At 29.2% G+C, this 24911-nt stretch overlaps 2 protein-coding genes across 2 annotated transcripts in view; both read right to left on the bottom strand.

The window, feature by feature from the left end:
* LOC111674862 (protein rhomboid) overlaps positions 1-19808 on the bottom strand; it is a 66072-nt gene extending 46264 nt beyond the window's left edge. Inside the window, exons 1-5 of the mRNA XM_046952151.1 lie at positions 18935-19808; positions 16016-16452; positions 15866-15955; positions 15023-15046; positions 14770-14946 (exon numbers count right to left, since the gene is read on the bottom strand). Of these exons, the coding sequence (XP_046808107.1) occupies positions 14770-14946; positions 15023-15046; positions 15866-15955; positions 16016-16249 (525 nt within the window). The 5' untranslated portion in view covers positions 16250-16452; positions 18935-19808. The remainder of the gene's footprint in view (positions 1-14769; positions 14947-15022; positions 15047-15865; positions 15956-16015; positions 16453-18934) is intronic.
* On the bottom strand, positions 6902-8840 carry LOC124420134 (4-coumarate--CoA ligase 1-like). The gene is made up of 4 exons (XM_046952150.1): positions 8643-8840; positions 8180-8583; positions 7998-8117; positions 6902-7933 (listed from the first exon to the last, which is right to left on the bottom strand). Exons 1-4 carry the CDS (start codon positions 8799-8801, stop codon positions 6982-6984), a joined length of 1635 nt encoding a protein of 544 aa, XP_046808106.1. The 5' UTR covers positions 8802-8840; the 3' UTR covers positions 6902-6981.
* Positions 19809-24911: the final 5103 nt, after the last annotated feature.

Raw genomic sequence — 24911 nt, 5'->3', positions numbered from 1 at the left:
TCTAAACTATTTTCTTACGCAATCTAGTCACAGATATCATGCTTTCAATGGTAGTCAGGCTAAAACCGAAGTCAGGGGCTCCTGATTTCTGTAATAACTAAATGAAGCCTCCGATCTGACAACGCAGTCAAAATTACTACCAGTTGATTGCGATTAGTGGTGGCCAGTTTCAGTCGATCAAATAACAAGAAATATGTAAAATGTGACAGTTTCATACCACACGAAAGAAATTAAGCTGAACAAGCATGTAAGTTTAACTTAATTTCTTTCGTGTTCATTCTTTCTCCCATATTAATCTCCAGATCATTTAAACAACTATTCTAAAGCATATAAATGATAGCCCACCATGTGACAACATGCCCAGAGTCAGACCCAAAGTATGGCAGACATAAGTGGGCGCGTAATTGGTCATACCCACATACAAATAACACTTCATTGCTGGTCTACCACAATTGACCCAATCCAACATTGAAGGTCCTATTCCAAAAATTACCATGAAATTTTTTAGATTAATTGCCAAAGACATAAATAGGAACACTTACGAAATTTACTTTTTTAAATTTCGGAAGTGGTCCTATATATTCTTCATAGCCAAATATAATCATATTAAAATTGACGCTAAAATAGCAATACCGAAATACCGTTAACGCAAAAATACCAATACCGAAATAAGTCAAAATACCGATACCGCTACTACATCACGATTGCCACTCTTGGTAAATAGAGAAAAGTTAATCTACATTATTAAAGATTAATAAAAATAAAGATAATTAAAATCTTTCAAAAAACATTACCAAAAATTTAATAATTTTATAATGAAATCTAATGCTCACAGTTGCCCGACTTTTTGCAGTTTTTGCAGACCATCTGTAGTGTTACTGCGCACAAAATTTGCTCAACAGACAAGGAGACAGACAAATTAAAAAAATAAATATAAACAACGGACACGTCAAAATTAAAACGCTCCAATCAATCGAACGATCATCATTGAATTCATTCGTATCATTAAAATCAGATGCGGAATGTTGATCGTGTCGTTTTTTTGCGTTAAACACAAAAGAAAAACTAAAAGATTGCAATGTAATGCCAAATAAGGATTTGTCACGTGCGATTTGTTACTTTATATTCAGTAATCATACAATTGGCGGTATATGTAGAATCTTCTGGCATCAGATTCTTAAGACAGTAAGGAATCAACATCATCTGATCATTTATAACTCATACATACATACATAAATGAATAATAAGTTCGATGAGGGATGTGTTCAGAAGTTTAAAGGAATTAATGATGTATTTTCTTTTAATTTTATTTTCAGGGATTTTTGTTACAAAATTAAAAAATCTAAAAAAATACAAAATGAAGAGTTATAGTTCAAAATAAATCTCCAATTCATTTTCTACAGATAAAATAAAAAAATTCAGTTTTTATAATGGTTCTCACTGAATACATAATTAAAAATAAGCTATTTTTAGAAAAACTTAAAAAATCATATTCTCATTAAAATGCTTTTCACAACAGTTTTGCTAGAAATAATCTTTTAAAACTTTAGTTTGCCTTCTTTAAAGTCCTGCACAAGCCTAATGGTCCATCCATCTAGTGAAGGCGTTAGTTAAATGCCGTTGCATCATTGATTTTCATTCAATGGTTGTTTGTACCTCCCCATTCAAGTGTACGCGGCATTTTTGCTTTAAATCATTTATCCTCCAAATATGGATTTCTTTGTTTAGTTCGACTATGAACCACAAACATCGCCATAAAACATACTACACGGGGACAAACACGCACATTCATTTATATGAATATAATAAAATCGCAATAAAACTACGCATAAATACAGATACACAATCATACACACGTTAAGGAATGTTTTCGTACCCGGTAGGCGCCGCTTTTTAACCATATTAAAATAGTGGACATTGTATAGTTCCAATATTAATGATCAACCAAGTCCAGCCATATGGCGAGCAAAAGAGACATAAACATTCATACATATTTATGTTCTTGATACATGTGTAAAACACAAATCATTATTACAAAATGCATGATTCCTTCCATTCCTCATTGGGATTTAATTTATCACTACATACTTAGTATGGAGCGTCGTCTATAGGAATCCTTATGAAAAACAGTTCGTAAGTGAATACTAAAATAAAACACCATTGTTCGAGATGTAATGATGTTGCATTAATAAGAGTGGAGGGGTGGAACTTTAATTACACGTTTAGCACATTTATCGCAAATACAACAAAATGTTGATACGAGTAATTCTACACAGAAAAAATAAATAAATACATTTTTCACTGGCTTTGATGTAGAGTGGGATTTTAATAAACCTCAAATATTTTATCATTACTTTTATTGGTATTTTCATAAATAAACTTTACAATAAAATGAAATTGACATCGATAGCACGTGGCATTTAGTTTAATAAAAATGTTTAAAATGGTTGATATAAAATGGTGGCATGTTATAATGTCCAATGTCATAACATCCGTGGACGTTACGATATACCAACAATTAAGCGTTTTATATTCTACTATGTCCCATATCAAAGCATCTGTTATAGATTAAAGTTAGTTTTGAAAAAAGGCCCAATATCTGGGCTTAGGTCTGACAAGTATTATGGGGACTTGAGTCAATAATGTACAGAATTTGAAATATTTTCCAAAAAGCCACTTGTATGGGGGCTTAGTCAAATCGTGTACTCATTTGCAAGACCGAATAAACCTTACAATAGCAAATGGCTGAATGATCTTAGAATTGAATAAGAACCCAGAATTTATACGACTTATTTTTCGATCTACTACAAAATATATGACAAAATCAATACATAATTGGTGAAATCGTGGCTTGATCGTCTTAGAATTTAATAAGAACTCAGAATATGTTTAATATACTCGTATCTCGACAAAATGCTGCAAAACCAAGATCCATACTACCCTCATGAACTTTATAATTACAGGGCCTCATTGGACCCTAGCCCCTATTAAAAGCCCCCTTCAAATTTTTACTTAAATGTCCACAATTTTGTTCAAAAATAAATGGCTTAAGTATATCTGAGACAAGGTACAATTCAACTAAAATGCTTTATTATGAAAGCTATATCACATTTTATTTTTCTAACAGGTGTAGGGTATTATATGGTCGGCCTCGCCCTACTATAATTTCTTACTTGTTTTTCTTTTTGTTTTAGAAAAAAATATTTTTTGTTATATATTTTGTATAAAAACAACACAAACTTCATAAACTGCACGATAGAAAAGCTCACCCATGAATAGATGTTCAAGTCATTGTCACTGTCTGTCAGTGTCAATTGTCATTCCATTAAGTGTTCCTGATTGTATTTACAGACTCGCAACTATGAACAATACACTTGCTCAATTCACAATCGATGTTGTAGCGTTGTTTGTCAGCAGCTGCTACAATAGTCATAACAATGTTGTTGGTATTTTCTATGCAAAAGCTCTATACAACTCCCACAACAATTTTTCATATGTTTTTCGAAAGTTGTAAGAAAGTTTAGTGTTTATTTCAACATATAAACAAAAAATTTAAACGATTTTTTCATAAAAACAATAAAGTGGTAACACTGAAATCAGCTGTTTACCAAAACAAACAAGTATGAATGTATAGTCGGGCGTAGCCAACCATATGATACCCTACACCAGTCAGTATGTATGTATGTATGTATGTATGTATGTATGTATGTATGTATGTATGTATGTATGTATGTATGTATGTATGTATGTTAAAAATGGGGATTATTTAAAAAATAAAGCATTTGGTTTGTTTTTTTAACTTTATTTTGGAATATTTTTACTTTTTTTTGGAAAAAAAGAGATTTTTTAAGAGGGCTCAATGGGAGTAGGGCAAAATATGGCCCTATCCTTAAAAATGTTGGTAGGGGGAGTTAAATCTTCTTCAATATTATTTATGTAGAATTTAAAAGTGTTATTAGTGTTTGTAAGTGAATTTTGACCTTTAAGTCATTTTCTAAAGAGGAGTTTGTATGGGGGATAGGGTCAAATGAAGCCCGATCATTACAAAAATCGGTAGTGTCATTTAAAGTTCTATAAAACTAAGTTTTGTCGACTTTTGCTAACATAATAGATCATTTAAATTAATTATAAGCCAAAAAGCTTGGGGGTACGGTTGTATGGGGGCTAGTCGAAGTAATGGACCAATTTCAACCATTTTCAATAGGCTTCGTCCAATTCGTCATCCAATTATCTTGAAAATTGCGGCCAGTACCTTGCGCACAAGGTTTACATGTACAGCCTGCCAGACGGACGAATATTTTTGTATGTTACAAACATCAGCACAAACCCAATATACCCTCCCCACTAAAGTGGTGTAGGGTATAAAAACTAAAACAGTTTATTTATTTGTTTAAAATGTGGAATAAAGAATTGAAAATTCAAAGAAATTAATGGTTTGTTTCGCATGTTTAATTAATTTAATATTTTTTTATCATTTGACATTGTTATGTACATTTGTTTTGATATTTTATTTTTCATTGAGAACATAAACTTATGACTTGCTGTAAAGATCTGTTCACAATCACTGCTACTACACTTTAGTAGGTACAATATACAACTTGATTGTGAATTGAACTGTTTATAACTAAGTTCATAAATATCCGTGTAATGTTTACACCATATAGTAGTACATATAGGCGAAACTGAAGGGGTTTTCAAAGAAAAATTTTTATTCTCTTCACACAGACGAGCTCTGAGAGAATAAAACAAACTTGTGAGAACTAAACGCACTCACTTCGCAAAATTGCGGGGATATTACCACTTATTAGTTTTTCTTATCACTTAAACTTAATGTTTATTATTTTTTTCAACACTTTTCATTTATTTAAAACCCCGAAAATAATTTATATTTTACAAACGGAAAAAAAATATTTTTTATTCTTTTACATTTTAGTATTGAAAATTAAAAAAGTATTTTACATACTTTTTTAATTCAACAAAAAATAACAAAAAGACGTGTTTATAATATGTTTTGAGATAAAATATCTTTTCAAAAAAAATAAATAACTAATGTTTTCATACACTACCATATAAAATTTCATTAATAACTCACAAAGAATAACGTCCAAAAAAATACATTTTTTATTTAGTACCTTTTGAACAACTGTGTTTATTTTTGTGCTTCTACTAATACATTCTCACCAGTTAGGTCTTTGACAGGGGACTTAGATCCTTGACAATTAGTTTCGCCTATATACTACTATATGGTTTACACTATAAACACATTCAATTTACTTTTATTTATTTTGTATTTATATATCCACTACCTTTATGAGAAGGATATACATATGGGGAATTACATGTCAAGTGACTCAACTCAAAAAATCGATTTAGACGAAATTTACACTAATGCTAGTACTATAGGATAGTAGGTCAGACATACATTTTCAGCTCTATCAGCCAAAAACTTAGAGCAGGTCAAATTTGGACATTTTGGACATACAGGAGATCAGATAGATATTTCTTTTTAAAATATATATTTTTTATTTTTTTTTAAATGTCCCTTTTTTGCTTAAAAGAAAGCTTTTTACAATTTCCTTGAAGGGATTAATAGTCCCATAATGGGATGCGGGTGGGATATGTTTAAAACAAATATTTTTTTCAATATTTGGCACTTAATTTTTGAGTTATATTATTTTTTTATTTAGAATAGAACATCATGTACTAAATTTCATTGAATTATCTTCAAAATTTATATTGGTATACTTTAAGATGTGCGTTACAAACGTCAGCACAAACCCAATATACCCGCCCCCTAAGGTGGTGTAGGGTATAAAAAGATAATTTTAAAACAATTTAAGTTTTTTATACCCTACACCACTATAGTGGGAGGGTATTATGCGTTTGTGCTGAAGTTTGTAACACCCAAAAATATTGGTCCTAGACCCACCTTTAAGAATGAGTCGATTTAGCGATATCCGACGCTACAGGTCGCAATTTTCAAGATAAATTTCAGGGACGAACGCTATTGAAAATGGTCCATTATTTCTTCTAGCCCCCATACAACCGTTCCCCCCGAATCGGGCATTTAGGCTCACAATTACGTTAAATGTTTTATAATATCAACGAAAATCAGCAAAAATTAGTTTTATAGAACAATAAATGACAATACTAATTTTTATAGTGATCGGGCCTCATTTGGCCCTAGCCCACATACAAACTCCCCTTCAAAAAATGAATTGAAGGCCAAAATTAACTTATAATTACTAATAAAACGATTAAAATCTACATAAATGACTTTGAAGTAGACGTAAATTCATGTACCAAAATTTATAAGGATTGGCCCATATTTACCCCTTCTCCCCTATGAGCCCTCTTGTAGAAAATCTATTTTTTGTCAACAATAAGTAAAAAATTTCACAATAAAACAAATTAAATGCTTTATATAAAAAATCCACCATATTAACATACAACATATGGTCGGCAATGTCCGACTATAAATTCATACTTGTTTTTTAATCAAGACATATTTTTGCTGGCACCGAAAATGTAAAATTTCGGTCCCCTTTGACTCCGGCAGTTTTTGACCGATAGAGCTGAAAGTTTATGTGAAGCCTACTATCCCATTGAACTAACCTGGTGCAATTTTTAAAGCTAGGTCACTTGACACGAAATTCCTCATATGTATATTAAAGTCCCATTTGTAAGAATAAAAATAAGGTACTGATACAAATCGTTTGAGTTTATTTTGTGATATATATATAGTTTTATTTTATATATAGTTTTAATTAAGAAATAATTTGCAAATTTAATTCCCAAAAAAGTCTATCCCTGGGCTAATAGGAAAAAATTGTACTCTTTTTATATGCAGAGAAAACATAAGTGTGATATATATCTAAAGAGAATCTGAAAATCACTTTAATTCAACAAAACTCAGAGTACTTCCTCCAATTTCAATATATTTCTTAAAATATTGTAAATGAACATACTTTTACACTAAATTTAATCAGTTTTCTTGTGAATATTTTCACAAATTTTAGTAACCTCACGGCGAAGAGTTTTTCCCGATGTTGTACGAGGTAAATTTTCAAAGAAATAAACTCCACCGCGCAATTGCTCGAAATGTTGCATCCTTTTAGCAACATACTCGCATACGTCTTTTTCACTTAAATGGCTGTCTGGACGTTTCACGACAGCTGCTGCTGGTAAATGTGTGTATATATTGTCGGATATACCAACCACACTTACTTCAACTACGTCGGGCAGTTCCATTATGACCTTTTCAATTTCGGTGGGATAAAAATGATAATTATTGTATTTTAAAATATCTTTCTTGCGATCGATTATGTATAAGTTTCCATCGTCATCGAAATACCCCAAATCGCCACTATGAATCCAATTATCCTTATCATATGTATTGGCAGTGGCTTCAGGATTATTAAAGTAACCTTGCCAGGGATAGGGTGTGCGAATGCAAATCTCTCCAACATCATTTGCGGCCAAATTTTGACCATTATCATTGATAATTTTAATCTCAACGTTACAGTTTAATTGACCAACTGAATCTCTATCATCTAATTCATAAAAAGAAATCCAAACGCAAACTTCACTCATGCCATAACCGACGAGAAATACTGCATTCTTAGCAAACTGTTTAAACTTTTTAACAAGATTATAAGGAACAGCACTACCACCGGCCATAAAAAGCTCAATACTTGACAGGTCGCAATTATTAATTCTATCCGAAGTTAGAGTCATGGCTATCTGTGATGGTGGACTTAAAATTATATTCACTTTGTAACGCTCGACTATATTAAAGAAGTCATCGGTTGAATACGGTCGATTAGATATGACACGGGTTAGACCAGCAATAGTACCATGAACCAAAGTTACAAGTCCCGTTAACCAATAAAGAGTACTAAAACAAAGGAATTTATCCGAGGGAAGAAATTCACTAAAACGTAAAAATTATTTATATATTAACTGAAAAAACGCTTTATTCATTTCCGTAAACTTACAACTTTTTTGCATTTAAAATACTGGCATGTGACATGGTTACACCTTTTGGCAAACCCGTAGTACCCGATGAACACAAAATCATGGCTACTTGATTCCAACCCTGTTCCAAAACCGGAGCTCTAATTCAGAAATAATAAAAAAATAATAATTTTCTCTTGGGAAAATGTTTGTATAAGATTACTTGAAATCCTTTTCCCCTTCAGTGTACTCCATTAATTCCTCTAATGATGGCACCTTATCAATATGATTACTAACAGTATATATTATTGTATCGCAAAGATTACATTCCTCTAGAGCAGACTTTACACTTTTATAATTATCACCATCACAAAACATTATTTTGGGTTTTGTTATGGAATAGACATGAGCAATTCCTTTTCTATCAAAACTGGGATCAAGAGTACTAATACTTAGACCACATAACAGAGCACCAAAGGTTAAAGGTGCTACAAAATCACTGTTAGCAGCACACAAACCTATAACATCCCGTTGCGCTAAGTTAAGTTTTTGTAAATTAAGGGCAATTCGTATTGAGAGTGTAGCTATTTCCTGATTTGTGTATTCTTTACCGCTGGGATAACAAATCTACAACAATACAATTTTCAAGTATTAAAGCCACTATATCCATCGTTCTTATTAATTACCTGAGTTATATGATCAGGATCGTTTAGCAGTGACGATATAGCAACTGATCCAATGGAGTCATGAGCCCCAAAAACATGATCTGCACGTTCTCCATGCCAAATTTTGGTTTCTTTATTAAATGTGGTTATTGCCTGCTTAGAACGCAATCGACTTGTCATGGTGACTGTTTAAAATCGACTATTATACTTGACTGTCTTTCATCTCAATATTTATAAATATTCAATTCAATGTTACAATTATATTTTGGTCTACTCATCGGTGATAAGAATATTACTAAATAGAAGAAGACAGGCCCAGAGTTAAATGATACTTTACGTCATATAATCTTTTGGATTGTTTATTGTAAAACAATTAAGATAACAAGCACAAATAATGTATATGATGTTTTTGTTGACAAAAATATATTTAATAGCTTATTAATACATATACATACATAGAATCATATAATTTGGATATAGATATGTATTTGATTTCTTTTAAGAACGCATAGAAGTGCTAATTTTCCACAGACATACAGTGATAAGATTTCAACAAAAAGTTAAATAAAATTTAAATTTCGAAACGGAGTGAATAAAAAGTGATAAAAATGATTATGAAACCCCATTTTGAAATCAGCAAAATCCACTTATGAATTTCGGGGATATAAACAAAATTTCGAAATTACCCAGGAAATTGTATTACATGTTTATGATTAACAGAAAACTATTAACAGTTTCATATAGAACTAGGTTTGTCAATTATTCATGTTTAAAATTTTATTCGAGTAGTCGACTAAATGTTAAAAATTGTTCGATTATTGGAACGAATAACGAATAAAAGTTTTCATTCGAATAATTAAATAAAATATAAGTAAAAAATACCCCCAAAATCTTAAGATACGGGTAAAAACGGGTTTGCGTACATTAATGCACTTATACGTCAGTAACATAGCTCAATCTCAACCAATTTTAAATTTATCAGTATATTTTAAAGTGCATTTAATCAGGTACTAACATGTTTTATACCCATCATCAAAAGGATGAGGGGTGTATTGTTTTGTCATTCCTTTTGTAACATATCGAAATATCGGACCCTTATTAGATTCTAAAACGATCTAGTCGTCCATCCGCCTGCCTGTCTGTTAAAAACACAATATGACGAACAAGATAGTTGAAATATTTTTTTGTTTAGTACTGAAAATGGGCAATATCTGTCTACGATTTAACCTAGCACCCATATAAGTTACAATAACGCAGATAACTAGCTTACAAAAGCACTGATGGCAATTAAATCCAAAATGTACAAATTTGCATACAGTGTCTCTCATAAGTATTCGAATTTAGGTATAATATGAAAAGAAACCAAATTTAATAACATATTTTGTATAAAAAATTAATAAATAAATTTGTTAAATTCTCTAGACAGTCCTTAGCTTTGATATTACGCTTTTTAAAACTTTAAAAATTCACATTTACTTAAATTAATTTAGCTTTATTAAAAAAAAGTCCATAAAATTACCTCACAAAAGTATACGATTTTTTTTCTGTATTTCATATTTGACTATATTATACGAAACACAAAACTTAGAATCGAATGGCTTTTTTGCTAAAAATTTTTTTAAGGGGTAACTATCAAACGAATCGATATAATTTTGGATCATTTGGTCCACAATTTTGGGGTATTTGTACCGTCTTTTTATGTAATATCATTAAAATGGCGGCAATATTTATATTTTTTCTCCTTTTTCCCAGAGATAAAACCAAAATTTGTTATTGGGATTTAATATACCCCTTGGGGCATCTAAAAATATTATTTTTTATTACAATAATCTGTATTTAAACGTTCCAAGATATATTATTGGAATCATTCTTCTATCGCTAATTCAATTTACTGGAACTCAAGTCCATTTTTATAATACTAGGGTCAAAAATTTTCGGGGAAACTTGTCTTCTATATATTGTTTTAGATATCAGCTGTTATACATTTTAAGTTTTCAATATATTGTGAAAGCATGCCTCGAAGAAACGCCATTCAATATAGTGGAATCATTCTTTTTATAACCAATGGCTTCTAGGTTGAATGTCACCATATAATTATGGTCTAACTCAAAAATATTGATATCTGTTTAAATATTATCTACTATGATCAAAATAAGCCCAAAATTTTTTACATACAGTGTTGTTGTAATGGGCAACATAATCGTGAATGTCATGAGTAGTAAAAACTAAAATCTACTGTATAGGATGACGTTTTGTTAAGGCATGTTTTGGAGTTGTACACCGCTACGATGTCTTGAAAATTTAAAATATATTAATGCTAATATCTACAATTATATATACTAGCCAACTTTGTTGGAAAATATCGATCCTAGTGGTACGAAAAGAGACTTAAGATCCAGATAATTCAATTAGGAACAGAAGAACGATACCAAAAATATATCATGGAATGTTTAAAAACAAATCCTTATAACAAAGATTATTATTTTAGATACCTGAAGGAATCTATTAAATCCCAAAATTAAATTTTGGTTTTATCTCTGGAAAAAGAGAAAAAAAATGGCAAATATGGTCAAACATCGTAATTTGTGATATTATATGAAAATATGGTACAAATACTCCAAAATTGTGGACCATATGGTCCAAAAATATATTCATTCGGTTGATAGTTATCCCTTAAAACAATTTTTAGCAAAAAAAACATTCGATACTAATTTTTATGTTTCGTATAATATAGTCAAATATGAAATACAGAAAAAATTCGTATACTTTTGTGAGGTAATTTTATGGACTTTTTTAAATAAAGCTAAATTAATTTAAGTAAATGTGAATTTTTAAAGTTTCAAAAGGCGTGATATCAAAGCTAAGGACTGTCTAGAGAATTTAACAAAACAATTTTGCATACAAAATATGTTATTGAATTTAGTTTCTTTTTATATTATACCTAAATTCGAATACTTATGAGAGACACTGTATATAGGTTTTTTAGGAACTATATGTTTCATTTATTGCAAGCATTTAAAAAAATCCATAGAATCACTTCTTAAACAGGAAGCATTATACTTTTAACATTGCAAAACGGGGATGGCAAATGGAATTTTCAAATTGTACAGAATTTAAAAGTGCACTTTTTTGTGTCAGATTATACCAAATATATATTTTTGCAAAATTAATATTACCATTTTAAGTGTAAATTGAGAAAATACAAACTCATATTCAGAATTTCAATTTATTAAATTTAGAAAATCCAAATTAAAGTTCAGAAATTTAAATTAATATTAAGAAAATCCCATTTGAGAGTAGAAATACAAACCTGCGGATGCGGTTGCGTTTTCTGCTTCCCAGAGAAAATGTTAATTAAATGGAGGTCGGCTACGGTTGCGGATTTTGTAGCCATTTTATTGTTTATTGTTTTTGTATTTCATAGTTTATTTATTCACCACATGGTTTTTGTTCATTAAAAGTATGAATGGCATAGCAACTCTAAATGTAAATGAGAGAAAATCCGTAAACAAATTAAAATAAATTTTAATTTGGAGCGAATTTCTTCAACGATTTAAGTTGTCAAAGTATGAATGGCATGGCAACTCTAAATGTAAATGAGAGAAAATCCGTAAAAAAATTAAAATAAATTTTAATTTGGTGCGAATTTCTTCAACGATTTAAGTTGTCAAAACTCAATATAAAAAAAATATCCGTCTCCGCAGCCGCAATATTGTATTTCTACCCTGAAATTGAGAAAACTAAACTACACCATTTCAAGTTTAAATTGAGAAAAACCAAACTTATATTGTGAAACAGCAAAATGAATTTCAGAAATCCAATTTAATATTGAGACATGCCAAATTAAATTTAGGAATCAAAATTGATATGAAGAAAAAACAATTTGAAATTTTAATTTTCAACTTAATGAGAAAAAACCAATTGATATTGGGAAGTCGAAATTAATATTGAGATAACACAAATTGAAATCGACAAAATACAAAATGATATTAAGAAACCCTAATTTTGTATTGAAATTTATAATATTTTAAATCCATATCCTATTTAAACATTTTATAAGAAAAATATTTTCATACAAATTTTAAATTTCTCATTTTAATTTATTAATTTCTCAATTTCAATTATAACAGATCTTTTGATGTAGAATTAGTGTATTTCTTTGTTCAAAAATAATAATAAAATATGGGTAAACAATTTATTCAAATATTCTATTATTCGACAAAAATTTTAAAAATTGAAAGTTTTTTATTCGTTTGAAGAAAAACAAAAATTTTTCCTCGCTCAGAATCACTTTCTGGATCAATTCAAATTTTTCGTTGTTTAACAAAATCTAGAATTGCAAAATGATGGAAGAAAAACTATTTATTCATTCTGATAATAGCAACCGCATATTGGAAGCAAAGAACTTTACGCTGAAAATCAATTCTAAAAAACTTTCTCGACTACGACAATCCTATCAGAAGGAAATAAATGTGTGTTATATAAGTCCTGTTAAGGGCCACCAATGGGTTAATTTTGGCTTAAATTTGTTCTAATATACCTTTTTATGTCTTTCGTAAAAATAAAATGATTTGAACCAGGGATGGCAAAATTGGTACGATGGTACTTTTTTGATACTATTTGACGTGCAAAAGTATCGTGATACTCCCGAGTCTTATTTGATACTTTCAGGGCTACAATCTCAATATCCGATTATCGTTTAACCGGTAGTATATATGTCTGTTAAAATATTTGTATAGGAACCATGAGTGCTTTAAATATAACATTTTAGAAAGTACAATTTCGTGGTAGTATTTATATCGTAGCTATGAGATACCATGCATTTTCTGGGAAAGAAATTGTGTAGGAATCTTCATCAAATTATATAAAAAATTTTATCATTGAGGGATGGACACCATATATCAACATATAACGCCCATTCCAATTTACACATGTATAAATATATTTCAGAAAATACAAACTTTTATAAAAAAATGTTTTAGTACTTTGGATTGTAAGTAAGCTTTAACTGAAAACTCTCCCAGAGGTACGGTTCACAACATATGGGTACCAGCCCACTCGGGAGTAGTCGATAGACGTGGCAGTTAACCTGACAAACGCAAAACCATTCGACGCAACAAAAGCTGAACTACTTGAAATAATGAAACAGTGAGTAGAACCACAAAAATCCTATCGGGTGACCCTGATGAGAGTAATACGGAAAATCTCCTCAAAATGAGCAAGTCTGAAGTTAGTATGATAGTACATATTCTAAGTAAACACACACGATTACGAGCACATTTATGCAAAATTGGACGTGCGAATTCAGAGAATGTGAAGAGTGAAACTCTGGAACACTTTCTTTGCCACTGCCAGGCATTCGTGGAAGTTAGATCCAAGTATCTTAGAAGTGATGTTATTCCGGAATTACGTTAAGGAAACTAAGTTTCTGAACACTGAAAAATAATTCATTCAGTTCTTTTTTTCATGCTAAGGAGCGCACAACAGGCCTGATTGTGGCCTAGGTGTATTTCTTCAGAATTGATATAATACACATCCTCCTATCAACCTAACCTATTTACTTTGAGATCCAAAAAGTACTTTCTGAAATATTTTTTGATACTGAAACAAAATCACTTTTTCCATCCCTGAGAGAATATAATTACCTTATTTTTTCTGCATACAAGCAGGACACCCTAATGTATAATTGTATATGTTGTCCATTTTGGAAATACAACATGAAAATAGTATTTACATCCAATGACAACATTTGTATGCATAAATATTTCTTTAAATTTTAAATGTTTTGGTCCTTATCGAAAATATGCACTCAACTGAAATTTATTTAAGAACAAATTCTTGTTTACAAACTTAACAATCCTACATGACAAAACAATTTGTTTTGATTCCCTAAAGGACATCATTATTTAAATTTCAAAGATATTTATATACTTAACATATCCATTTACTTTAAATACTTGTACAGCAGCTAGCAAAATATGGTGAGTACAGTAGATAATTCACAATCAACAAACACCTGTGTTTACAATTAACTGTGAATGGTAATTGTCATTCATAAGTATTATAAGTACATATTGGTGTTGAGTTTTTTATCCTCTTGTATATACATATGTATTTATTTGGGGGGAAATAATTTAAGAGCACTTACCACATTAACAAAATCTTGAAATGTTATATAACCCGGTCCAATGGGTAATTTAGCCTTTTTTGCTCTCTCCAATAATAGTTCACGTTTATTCATAGGCACTTGTGATATAAATTCTGGCGATTTTAAAGCATTAATAAACTCATCTACAGTAATCTCACCAAATCCTTCGGGATCAAACTGAAATTCAAATTTGTAATTATTAAATTAATTCAAATTAATTATTAAATTAATTTATTTAAAATTCAGTACTAACCATATCAAATAAAAGTTTCCATTTCTGTAATAAAGAAGAAATATTTAATAATGTGGATTTTAAATGTTAAAAATAGCCTAAACAAATTAGTCCAAAAGTTTAAAAGTTTGCAGTATGTTTTAAACGAGATCAGAAATTATTTTCATACTTAATTTTATGCTTTCGCTCTGCTACTCTTACTTTGCTGCTCTCGCTCAATTTTTGATGAAATTTTCAGAGATTGTCTCGGATTTTTGCTCATATCTCCGGTATTTATAGATCTATTTTGCTGATTTTAAATAGCGACCTTCTCGAAAGCATGTCTAACAGAATTATGGAAGATTCGGATCTCGCCGATATCTGGGGTCCTCTTAAAACTGATTTCAACAAACACACAGACGGACAGACAGACAGACGGACATAGCTTAATCAACTCCGCTACCTATAAGGATCCAGAATATATATACTTTATGGGGTCGGAAAATTATATTATAGAAATTACAAACGGAATGACAAACTTATGAAGGGTATTAAAATTAAAATTTCTGGGACCTTTATATGTATACATGTACTTTATCACATTATATAAGTGTTATATTGACTTACGAAAGAAGGTCATATGTTAGGCGAACTTTAACATAGATTAAACTAGTGTTTAAACAAAGAATGTAGAATATTTTTATCTGAAAACCCCGTCCTTAATGTTTTTGAGTACAAAATTAAATTTCGTAGTGTTTCCATACATAACAAAAACTATTTTAATTTTCTTGTATCAGCTGTTTACACTTTTGCATTTCCTGCTCAAGTTGAAAATTAACTAAGTTCTCAAAAACAACTATCGAGGATTAATTTAATTAAACTTACATCTCTCAATAACTCTCGGCGTAATTCCGCTTCATCGAAATCCGAATTAAGCGATGTATGTTCCGTATCATAGCCAGCATCATTTGTTCCCTAAATAAGATAAGAATTGAAAAAATAGAAATGTTATTTCAATAATTCACATTTACTTACATATCGTGGTTGTGTGTGTGATATTGAACCAATTGATACCAATGAGCCGGCTATCGTTGATATATGTTCGATGTCAGCCAAAGTTTCGTGTTGACTGCTTCCGGGAGCTCCAACAATAACGCAACTACCACCGACACCGCTTCCAACCCCAGCAGCTTCACCACTGCCATTGCCACTACCATTAATGGTTGTTTCGATGGCTCGTGATGAACTTCGTTCGCAACTCGTCCACATAATCGAACATATAAAATGAATCGAAATGTTATCTTTTTAAATGCTGTTGATGTTGATATTTTCGTTGTTGCATGTACAAACCGATGATGACAATGATAATGATGTTTTTATTATACTTTATGAATTCCATTCATGTAATTTCTTGATATTCTTTACAGTTCATAAGATAGTTTTTATTATGTGTATGTATTTTAGTCGACTGCCTAAAAGTATGCAATTTGTTATTATTTATTAAAATTATAAAAGCGAAGTATATGCTTATTTGCTGAGCGAATAGCAGATGTTCTCTTGGCCGAATAGGTTAGAGCACTCTGTTTACGAAAACATTAGGAACAAACACATTTTCTGCCCTGGGTTCGTAACTCAACAATGGCAAATGACAAAACAAGTTTATGATAAAAAATCATCTTTGTATTTACCCAAATAATCTATGTATGTAATAAAGCGTTTCGCCCTCAAATGTTCGTTTAGAAGTTGTTTTCCTCCAATGATTCTTCTTCAAGGCATTAAAGGGGGCTAGATCAAAAATCTCGATTAATCATAGATCAATGGTCTTTCAATACCGTAGTCTATTTCATGCTCGGGAGACATTATTTTTTAAATAACTTATGTGTATAATAAATAGGGTTCTCACTCGAATACGAATTAATTGAGGAAAATGATTTTTTTTTAATTTACTAGAATATAAAATCATTCGATTTTTTTTTTGTCAGTAATTCAAAAAATATTTACGAATCCCAACCAAAAAAATTGAAGTATATACTTCCAAAAGAATTACTTTTAACACTACTTCAAAACTAGCATAAAGTAAAGATCTGTTATAATTGACACAAAAATATAATTTTTAAAACTTGGGTATTATGCGTTTGTGTTAATGCATGAAACGCATATACAGTGAATCAACTAAGTTTTTTGCCTAGCTTTTTTTTAAGAGAATTTTGTTTTTTGTTCATAAATAAAATTCGAAAAAACAGGTAAAAAGTGTGTAAAATGAGAAAAATTAGAAAAAATTTTAAAATACAAATTTGCATTTGTTGTTGCATTTTACTATTTTTCATCAGTATTTGCATGTCAATAAAGTATTTTGCATATTGAGAATTCCGGTTAATTTCATTGGGTTTTTCAAATTATTTTTTAATTATTTTTGTAATTTATTGTTTTATTGTCAAAAGGAAGAGTGTTAAGTATTCTTCAATTGCGATTTGCAAAAATCATATCCTCATTGGGTGAAAATGTGATGTTATTTGCCTTAAAATGTTCAAAGGATAATAATGAGGCAATTTCGATATAAAAAATTAGTTTAGATTTCTAGAACAAGTGTAAATCAATAAAATATAATTATGAAATGTTTAATCAATAACATTAAAAAATATAATATAGAGTAATAGATGAAATGATCCAAAGAATTATTAGAAAAAAACGCACTGAGTGCTCTTTCAAAATCTTTAACTGCTAAAGAGAGGCGACTTGTATCCAAGGAAAACTACTGGACTCCTGATTTACCTTTTTAAAATCTATATACGAACTAGGATGAACACTATGTTTGAATTTAGACCTCTAAACTGACCTTAGGTTGCTTGAAACCAATGTAAAGTGAACTGTCGTGTAGTACAGGAAAAATACCTAATTTAGATACTTTAAAATAGAGGTGGTTATCACACCGTAACGTCAACAAAAGCAATATTTTTCACCTAATACATACACTTATATATTTTTACAACTCAAATCAAGAATAATTATCCAAATCCAAATACACCTACTGTATCTTATTCATAATATAAAGAATTTAAAATATGAAGTTGAAAATCAAGATTTTAGCATTTAATAGTTCTATAGTGGTATGTGGTGATGTCCCCATACTTAGAGTGGATAGGATGGTACTTAGTGTTAGATTTATTGAATAAGAATCAATATTATACAATTCTAAATAAAATTTACACAATAGTCCCCAAATAGATGGAGTTTTCGTAATGTAGTTTTTGTTTTTCAATACAAAATGACCAAAAATCCGGATTATTTTTGTTATAATATATAGATTTATACCTCGCAAAACATTTTTTCTAGGTCCAAATCCATTGATTATCTAATATATCATGTATCCAATACAAAATTAGTTATTTTTTTCGAAATTTAATGAAAGAAACTATAGACTTCATTTTAAGTAAAATATTGATAAATTCTGATAGGTATATAGGATAATAAATCGGTTAAGAAATTTAGTCGTTCCACTACTAAAATATCTAACAAATGATATTCTAATATATAGGTGTAATAAAAATATTAACTTTTATAAAATAATGCAGCAATATTAAAAAAATGGACAAAAAACCTAAATACTTTATTGACCCAAAAAATTAACAATACGTTCACATTTTATCAAAAATCTCGTTAATTAATATAACGATTTTACTTTTTATAGTAGAAAATTAAAATATAAAATATTCTTTAAAAAAAATAGAACAAACAAATTGCTTTATTTTGCTAAAAATAACTGTTCAGATAAAATTTTTTCTTAAAATTTATAAAATTTTACATAGGCAAATTACTTAATTGATTCACTGTATATAGATTGTTCTTCTGTGTGTTGCCATATATTAGCCCTAAGGGATAAATTCAGTTACAAATCTTTTAAAATAACAAGATTTTTCAGTAATAAATTGAAAACATATCAAGACATATTCTTACCATATTAAAAAGATGATGACCACTGCTAAATAATCATTATTTTTAACAGTTTAATTCAAGTAACGCTATTTCATGACAGAATTGCACATGGTTTTTGTAATTTTACTCATACATAGTTATGTTACATATGTATGTATATCAGTATGTTTTTGATTAACGGTGATTTACAACTTTTTATTATGATTTATAAAATCAAAACAGAATAAAGAAATACCGGTATTTGACAGATGAAAATTTTACAAAATGTATGATGTACTGCGCAGAATCCCATATTTTTCTTTTTATACAAATTTTCTATTTATATTTTTTTCCACTCACTTTTTTCACAAATTTAACAAAACATTTTATTAAAATTAAACATTTAATAACATTTATTTATTGAAGTAAATATTCAGATTTAATTGCCATAAGTCTTTATATTAAAACTTTTTTAAAACAGTACATTTTGTTAATATTTTTCACTTTATCTCGTCTCTATTGACCGCCATTTATAATTACAATACTCGTATTATTATAAGTCCATTGACCGTAAATGTGAAAATTAATATGCACACATATTTAAACATTATTATTTCTTAAAATTTAAGTTTTATTTAAAACTTTTTAATTATTAATTTAATTTCTCTTTAAATTAGTAAGTTTATTTTGTTAAATTAAGTTTTATTGAAAATTTTTATTATTCACATTTACTAAATCCTACACGAACCACCACACCACACATGTATGTACGTTTACACCCCCACTGAACTGACAAGAGACTAATTGACAACTAAGAAAAAAGGAAGTTTTCGAAAGTGGAATATCCAGCAATAATAGTGAAACTACCAGAATAAGGGTTGTTATTGTTGCCTTTATTTCTTCAATGTTTTTACCAAAGTTTTCATCTTATCATGTTCGCATTCTTTGCTTGTGGGGTTAACATTGTTCTTTGGCACAAAACCCGTTAAAGGGAATCTACTATATAACATGAAGAAAAAACAACAACCGGTTAAAAATACTCAAGATAAGGAGTAAATAACATAAATGGAAAGAATATTAAATGTACCTATATAGAGCACATGTGACGGTGGGGTCAAAAGGGATGTTTGTTTGAAATCAGAATTTTTAAAGTATAAATTCCAAATTCGTTTTTAATATAATTTATATGTATATTAAGTGATCTGGTTTTGTATACTCTTCTCCTTCATAAGGTATAAACTAGGGTATTCAAACGATTAATCGTCGATCGGTTAATCGATCAATTTTTGACGATTTATCGCTCGAATAAATGAAAATTGGTAAATTTCAAATAACAAATAAACCGAGTAATTTATATTAATTAAGCGATTAACAAAAACTTATTATTAAACAATAAAATTACTGTATATCTTATACAAATTTCAATATTTTTATAATAAATTTACTTTCTGTATTATTATACCATTCACCTTCGTGAGAAGGGTATATATAAGTTTGTCATTCCGTTTGTAATTTCTATAATACAATTTTCCGGCCCAATAAAGTATATATATTCTGGATCCTTATAGATAGCGGAGTCGATTAAGCCATGTCCGTCTGTCTGTCTGTTAAAATCAGTTTTTAGAGGACCCCAGATATCGGCGAGATCCGAATATTCAATAATTCTGTTAGACATACTTTCGAGAAGATCGCTATTTAAAATCACCAAAATCGGTCTATAAATAACGGAGATATGAGCAAAAATCCGAGACAACTGAACTGACTGACAACTGAGACTGAAAATTTCATCAAAAAAGACATATTTTTTCATGCTTTGTTAAAAAAGCAACAACAGTACTGTGAATTGGAAAAATATGTACATGTGCCTGTGTAGATGTACTAGGTTTTATTCAGCTGTGCATTTTGTTTTGTATATTTGGATGCCGTTGGCTTCATTGAGTTATGTATTTTGTTTTTGTTTTCTTTTTGTGAATTCTGTTTGTATATTTAGATGTAGGTTGATTTTATTGCCTTGTTTTTGTTTTTCTGTGTTTTTTGTTAGGCATGAAGCGATATTTATTGGATGATTTTTATAACAATACTTCAGAAACATAGTAATAAGTTGTTCTGATTTATCTACTTCTTAGAATGGGTTCATGCAGAATCATTTCAGATTTCTGAAAAGAAATCTTGAAAATAATGATATCGCCTTTACTTCTACATCCAGTTTTGAGGAACTGTTTCTAGATAATTTCTAATAAGTTCTTTACCAATACATAAACACAAGTTCATTGGAACGTATGAATTCTGGAACTCGTTGATAAATATCAAAAACATAAATTTGATAAACTTAATTTCTTTATACAGAAGAGGATTTCATATTAAAATAAATAATTTGTAATATTTGAGAAAAAAAATTAACGGAATTGAATTTAAATTAGTGGAATATTATAATTTTGTTTGTTATAGGAAGAAAAATGTTGTAGAAAAGAAATTACTATTAAAACAACATACACTTGCCTCTTATTCGATTAATCGAATAATTTTGAATTATCCGATTATTAACCGGCCAACTTAAAACCCCAAATAATTATTTGTCGAATAAACCGAATAAGGCAAAAACCCGAATATTTAAATATTCTAGTATATACGTACATTTTTATGGATAAATTTTTAATACACTACATTCATGTGAATCCTCTGAAATACTCGAGTTCGCTAAGAATTCATATTCTTGCTGTATGCCTTATTTCAGTATAGTCGAGTTAAAGATACTGGTACAAAATTCACTTACAAATCAATATCAGTCAGCATTTGTAAACATTCTTTTTTTTACATTTTATTGCTTTATATTAAAATCCAATTAGACTTAAATGAATAATATTTTATACAAACTATAAGTACAATTCTTTTTAAGCTCTGCATTATTTAGAGTCGGTGGAGCTAAACTTATAACTAAAGGGATGTAAAGGATGAAACTCTATACAAATGGAGTGGGTGGTTGTTATTTAAATTTTGTTTTCAACGTGCAGCAGAGTCATAGGGCGTGCGCATTAGATATTGGCCGACTGTCAGACAAACAGGGACATTGCATTGCAATTTATGCACATATCTTTTGCATTGATGTTTATTTATAAAATTCCTTCGAGAATTTATTTGAATCTACACCATGTATAACAGAAAGTTTCAAAAATTCTTAGTGCTACTTTTTTTTAAAAATGCATTTATGACACAAAATACCATTAATATCATAAATTTTAGTTACCCGATCTTTAATTTATTTTTACCCATTAAAAAAAAAAAAAACTTCACTCCACCCAGCCGTTTATTTTTTCAATAAAAAAAATAAATTTTTTTATTGTTTTGAAATACTTTTCAAAAATTTTCATTTGTGGAAATAAAGCTTTTTTAACAAATTAAAATAATTTTTTAAAATTTTAATATATATTTTTTAAATTTTTATTTAAATTCTAACTTATTAATTATGAGCGACAAGAAAATTGCTTCTCGTTCAAATCGTTTGGCTGAGGATAAAATATCAAGTTCCGATGAAGAGTTGGTGAAAAAACCAAAAAAACTAGTGGATGTGAGATTATTTTAAATTAAATCCTTTTCTTATATTTTAATGTGTTCTCATTTATTTTAACTTATTAAAGTCTTCTGATATACCAATGGAACCTGGTCACCGAAGACGTCGTGGTGGAAGACGACGTTCACGATCACGAAGTCGTAGACGCCGCAGCCGTAGTAGACGTCGCTAGATATCAAGTATAAATTGTTTGTTGTTGTCTTTACAATCATTTGTTTGCAATTTTTGTATACAATAAAATTTTGAATAAATCGTTTCAAACTGCAATTATTTACATAGTACGTAGCAATAAGTATCCAGCAAAAACTTTCGTGGAAAAGTAATGACTTAATATTACTTTTCACTACTACCTAGCAAAAAAAGTGAAGAAAAAGTAGTATAATTTTCACCACAAATAACATACTTGAAGTACTTCCAATTTTGGTGAAAAACCTATAAATTTTACATTAGCGTGTCATTAGAGGGATGTTGTTCATTTTTGACAACTATGTACTACATTTAATCTTATTCATAGATAAAAATGAATATTAAAAAAATTCGATATTTTGATATCAAAAATAAACCGAATTCGTTCAATGACATCCTTATGTTAATTTCATTGGTTTTTCACCAAAGTTTGATGTACTTCAAATATGTTATTTGTAGTGACTTCTACATCTCTTTCATCACTTTTAACTGGGTTTTTATTTGTAAAGAAATATTTGGTTTATAAAAGCGAAAAATATATAATCGCATTTTTAGATGTGACTAAGATCTCGTTTGTAATATATGACATCAATTATTTTTTGCTGGGTTATATAGTAGTATTTTAATTCACGGCGATGTCATTACAGGCAAGTATTTACCGCTCTTGCTTATTAAAAGTTTTCTATATTTTAAGTCATCAGTCATTTCAAATGAGGTGTTTGTTTTACTCTTAAATGCCGACATGTCTACTAACTTGGTCATCATGTTTTTTATTTCGCTGTTAACATCACAGCTCAGTCACTACTTATGGTGTGTCCAGTTAACACTATGAATCCTTAGGGCCCCCGGATTGGTTTTATAAAACCATATTTTTATACCCTTCACTTTCGTAAGAAGGGTATATATAAGTTTGTCATTCCGTTTGTAATTTCTATAATATACTATAATATAATATTCGACCTTATAAAGTATATATATTCTGAATCCTTATAGATAGCGGAGTCGATTAAACCATGTCCGTCTGTCTGTTGAAATCAATTTTCTGAAGACTCCAGATATCTTCGAGATCCAAATCTTCAGTAATTATGTCAGACATGCTTTCGAGAATCAACAAAATCGGTCCATAAATAACTGAGATATGGGTAGAAATCTGAGACTACCTCTGAAAATTTCCTCAACAAATTATAAATAAAACCCAGCAAAAAAATTTAGTTAAAAGAAGTAGAATTTTCACCACAAATAACATACTTGAAGTACTTTCAATTTTGGTGAAAAACCTATGAATTTTACATTAGCGTGTCATTGGAGGGATGTTGTTCATTTTTAACAACTATGAACTACATCTAATCTTATTCATAGATGCAATAAAAATCCGATTTTTGGATGTCAAAAATAAACCGAATTTGTTCAATGACATCCTTTTGTTAATTTCATTGGTTTTTCACCAAAGTTTGATGTGCTTCGAATATGTTTTTTGTAGTGACTATTCTACATATCTTTCCTCACTTTTAACTGGGTTTTCATTTGTAAAGAAATATTTGGTTTATAAAAGCGAAAAATATATAATCGCATTTTTAGATGTGATTAAGATGTCGTTTGTAAAGAATGACATCAATTATTTTTTGCTGGGAAGCATAAAAAAGAACAAGGAGATAAAGCAGGAATATGTTGGTAATACAACTCAAATTTGTGTGATGGCGGTAATACAGTTTGACGGTGGTAATACAGTACAAAGGTTAATATTTCTTTCTGCTACAGTTTATATTTGTTTGTGTGTATGTTATGTGTGACATGTGGGCAGAGATACAAAATAAATAAAAACTGTTTTTTAAAACATACCTGGTGAGGGGTATATAAGATTCGGCACAGCCGAATATAGAAATTTGACTTGTTTAAGAATAATTTTTTTAACTCATTTCCAGATTTTTTTTTAATACTAACCCTATTCAGTAAATACTGTACAGAAAGAAATAATTTAATTTCGTTTTAATATTTTAATCATTTTCTTTTAAATAATTTATTATAAATCTATATTAATTTCTTTTCGCATATGTATGTATGAATGTAATTAAAAATAAACAAATTAAATAAAACAAAAAATCTGAATAATATTTAGTAACAATTTAATTTCTTGTTGTATATTTTGTTTTTTTTCATTAACTATAGTTTACTGTGTTTTTTTAATTAATAACAGGATAATTAAACATATTATTCTTTAATTATATTTTATACAAGTTAAACTTCATTAATTTTGCAAAGAAATAT

Source organism: Lucilia cuprina, chromosome 5 (assembly GCF_022045245.1).
Source record: "Lucilia cuprina isolate Lc7/37 chromosome 5, ASM2204524v1, whole genome shotgun sequence".
Classification (NCBI taxonomy): Eukaryota; Metazoa; Arthropoda; class Insecta; order Diptera; family Calliphoridae; genus Lucilia; species Lucilia cuprina.
This window is presented reverse-complemented; position numbering and strand designations above follow the sequence as displayed.